Raw genomic sequence first — 2,267 nt, 5'->3', positions numbered from 1 at the left:
AGAGAGAGAGAGAGAGAGAGAGAGAGAGAGAGAGAACAAGCACAAGCAAGCAGAGGCAGTCTTGGAAGCCATCTCATCTGGAAAGCCAACTCAGCAGAGCACAAGCCACCGGCTCCGACCCACGATTTGATTTCAAGTTGCTTGTTTCCCTGCTGCTCTCACACCCTACTCTTAGGAACTCAGACCTAAGCAAGTTTGGTCGTTGGCCTTGGTGTTCTTTTTCCTTTCTATATTTGAGAATTGTGGCATTCATACATGTATTGGATAGATCACATATCATGTTTAGCAGGTAGCATTGGTCCCTGAGCAATCTACTTTTACAGTGTCATTTACTTGATTTTGAGCTGAGACCTTGTAGTACAAGATGACATCCCACAGGCATTTCTGACCATCATTTTTATAATTTACATGTTTCTGCATGACATTGAGCTAAAAATGCCCCTAAAAATCTCTGCTTTTACCTTGTGACCAAGTTCATAAGAAGATTTCACTTAGCATGCTTAGGAGCAGGCAAACTTCTATGTGAACGAGTCCACATTCCCTAAGTGAAGTCTCAATGCTTCCTTTTCTAGAAGAAAATCATTGCTTTGGAAATGGCTCCCATGCTCTCCTTTCCTGCCACAAGAAAAAAAAGTCTGCCTCTCCGACTAGATATTTGTACTGGCTATTCTTGAGCCATATTTAATATGTCTGGAATTAGCTAAAACCCAAATAGTTGGCTATTGTGGGAGATATTTTTTTTAATCTTAGCTTTTGAAATGGAAAAACCCTTATATAATCTTGATCTTTTGAGTTAATAAGATCCATCTTTAATCTAAGCCACAGCTTACATATATAAAGGACACTGAAGATGATAGACACCTTTTTCTCTTTGTTGCTTGCCCTATCTCTGGCTAGCAAATTCATTAAAATAAAACAAAAACAAAAACAAAAACAACAAAAACAACCCTGGCATTAGAGCTTATACTGAAGACCAGCTGAGGCATGCGGCCACGTGGACTGAACCACTACTGGATTCTTCAACTTTCCACTGGTAGACAGGTACTTTTGGGCTAGTAGAACAAAACAGCTCTTGAGCCATTCTAATAAATCCATTTCCAACATGATAGAGCAATTGATTCCATCAGTTCTCTTTATCTAGAGAAACTTTACTAATATAGCTATGGGGTTTGTTTGTTTGTTTTACCGATGTATTAAGGAAGATATTCTGGCTAACAAGAGTGTGCCACAGTGTTTGTCACATGGTCTCTGTTTGGCTCTGAGGGCTGACTCATAACTATTAGGTGAAAAGTACTTGCAGTTTTCTTGAACTCTGAAGAACACACAAAACAAAAAAATCTCGTTTCCTAATATCTTTCTTTAATTGCTAATATTCTGGGCACCCTTCCACTTGTGGGACAGGTTGATAACTCCACTGTAAGTTGAGAAATGGGCTGTGCAAGTTGTGGACCTTGATGGCAGGAGTGCCTACTGAGGGCTGTGATTGGAGCTCAGGACAGCTCCAAAATTGTAACACGTTAGCACAGGGTCTCTGCCCACAAAGGGGAGAAGCAGGTAGCTGAACATCCAGAAGCTGGAGTTGTGGATCCTCCCCGGACCTGGGTAGGAAAACAGACACAAGTTGTACTGAAAATGCAAAGCTCTGCAGCTCTGCAAAAGGACTGGCTTCTGACTGGCAGCCTGTGCCTGGAATTATTCCACTGTGTCCCTTCAGCGCACTCTAACCCTAAGGGTGTTGCTTATGTCACTCAAGACTCACTAGCCAATCAGTACATCTACTCGGTCCGGTCCTGCAATCAGATGAGAAGGCGGGCTTTTCCTGTAAGTTCCTCTCTGAAGCCTAGCAATCCCCGGTGTTTACATTTGCTGTGTTCTGTGTGCGGCTGCCGGGTGCTGTGAGGAGAGCTCAGGCAAGCTCAGAAGTCCCGACATGGTAAGTGCAGGACCATGTCCCATAAAAGGAAAGAGCAGGCGGCTGAGCAGAGGGAGCTGGTGGTGGGTCGTCCCTGGGGCTCAGTGGTAAACAGCAGCCAGACAGAATCAGCGACTTGTGAGGTTCCCTGTGGTCCTGCTCTCTCCCTGGACCCGGAGGTGGCCTCTGAATAACCTCACTGGGGTGGCTGCATCTGCACAAAGTATTGCAGAAAGGACTTCTGTGTAGAAACATCCTTGGCAAGAACCCAAACTCGGAGAGCCCTAGTTTCTCTGGTATCTTCAGTAAGATAATGCTTAGCATTTGGCCCTTTAATGTGTAAGTGTAAGATCTC

The 2,267-nt window shown here is 44.0% G+C and overlaps 1 protein-coding gene across 1 annotated transcript in view; it reads left to right on the top strand.

Moving 5' to 3' along the window:
- Positions 1–1,761: 1,761 nt before the first annotated feature.
- LOC116091125 (zinc finger protein 431-like) overlaps positions 1,762–2,267 on the top strand; it is a 16,444-nt gene continuing 15,938 nt past the window's right edge. Inside the window, exon 1 of the mRNA XM_031372193.1 lies at positions 1,762–1,933. Coding sequence (XP_031228053.1) covers positions 1,931–1,933 — 3 coding nt within the window. The 5' untranslated portion in view covers positions 1,762–1,930. The remainder of the gene's footprint in view (positions 1,934–2,267) is intronic.

This window comes from Mastomys coucha, unplaced genomic scaffold, assembly GCF_008632895.1.
Source record: "Mastomys coucha isolate ucsf_1 unplaced genomic scaffold, UCSF_Mcou_1 pScaffold15, whole genome shotgun sequence".
NCBI lineage: Eukaryota > Metazoa > Chordata > Mammalia > Rodentia > Muridae > Mastomys > Mastomys coucha.
The sequence above is the reverse complement of the archived record's forward strand: the minus strand, read 5'-3'. Positions and strand labels throughout refer to the sequence as shown.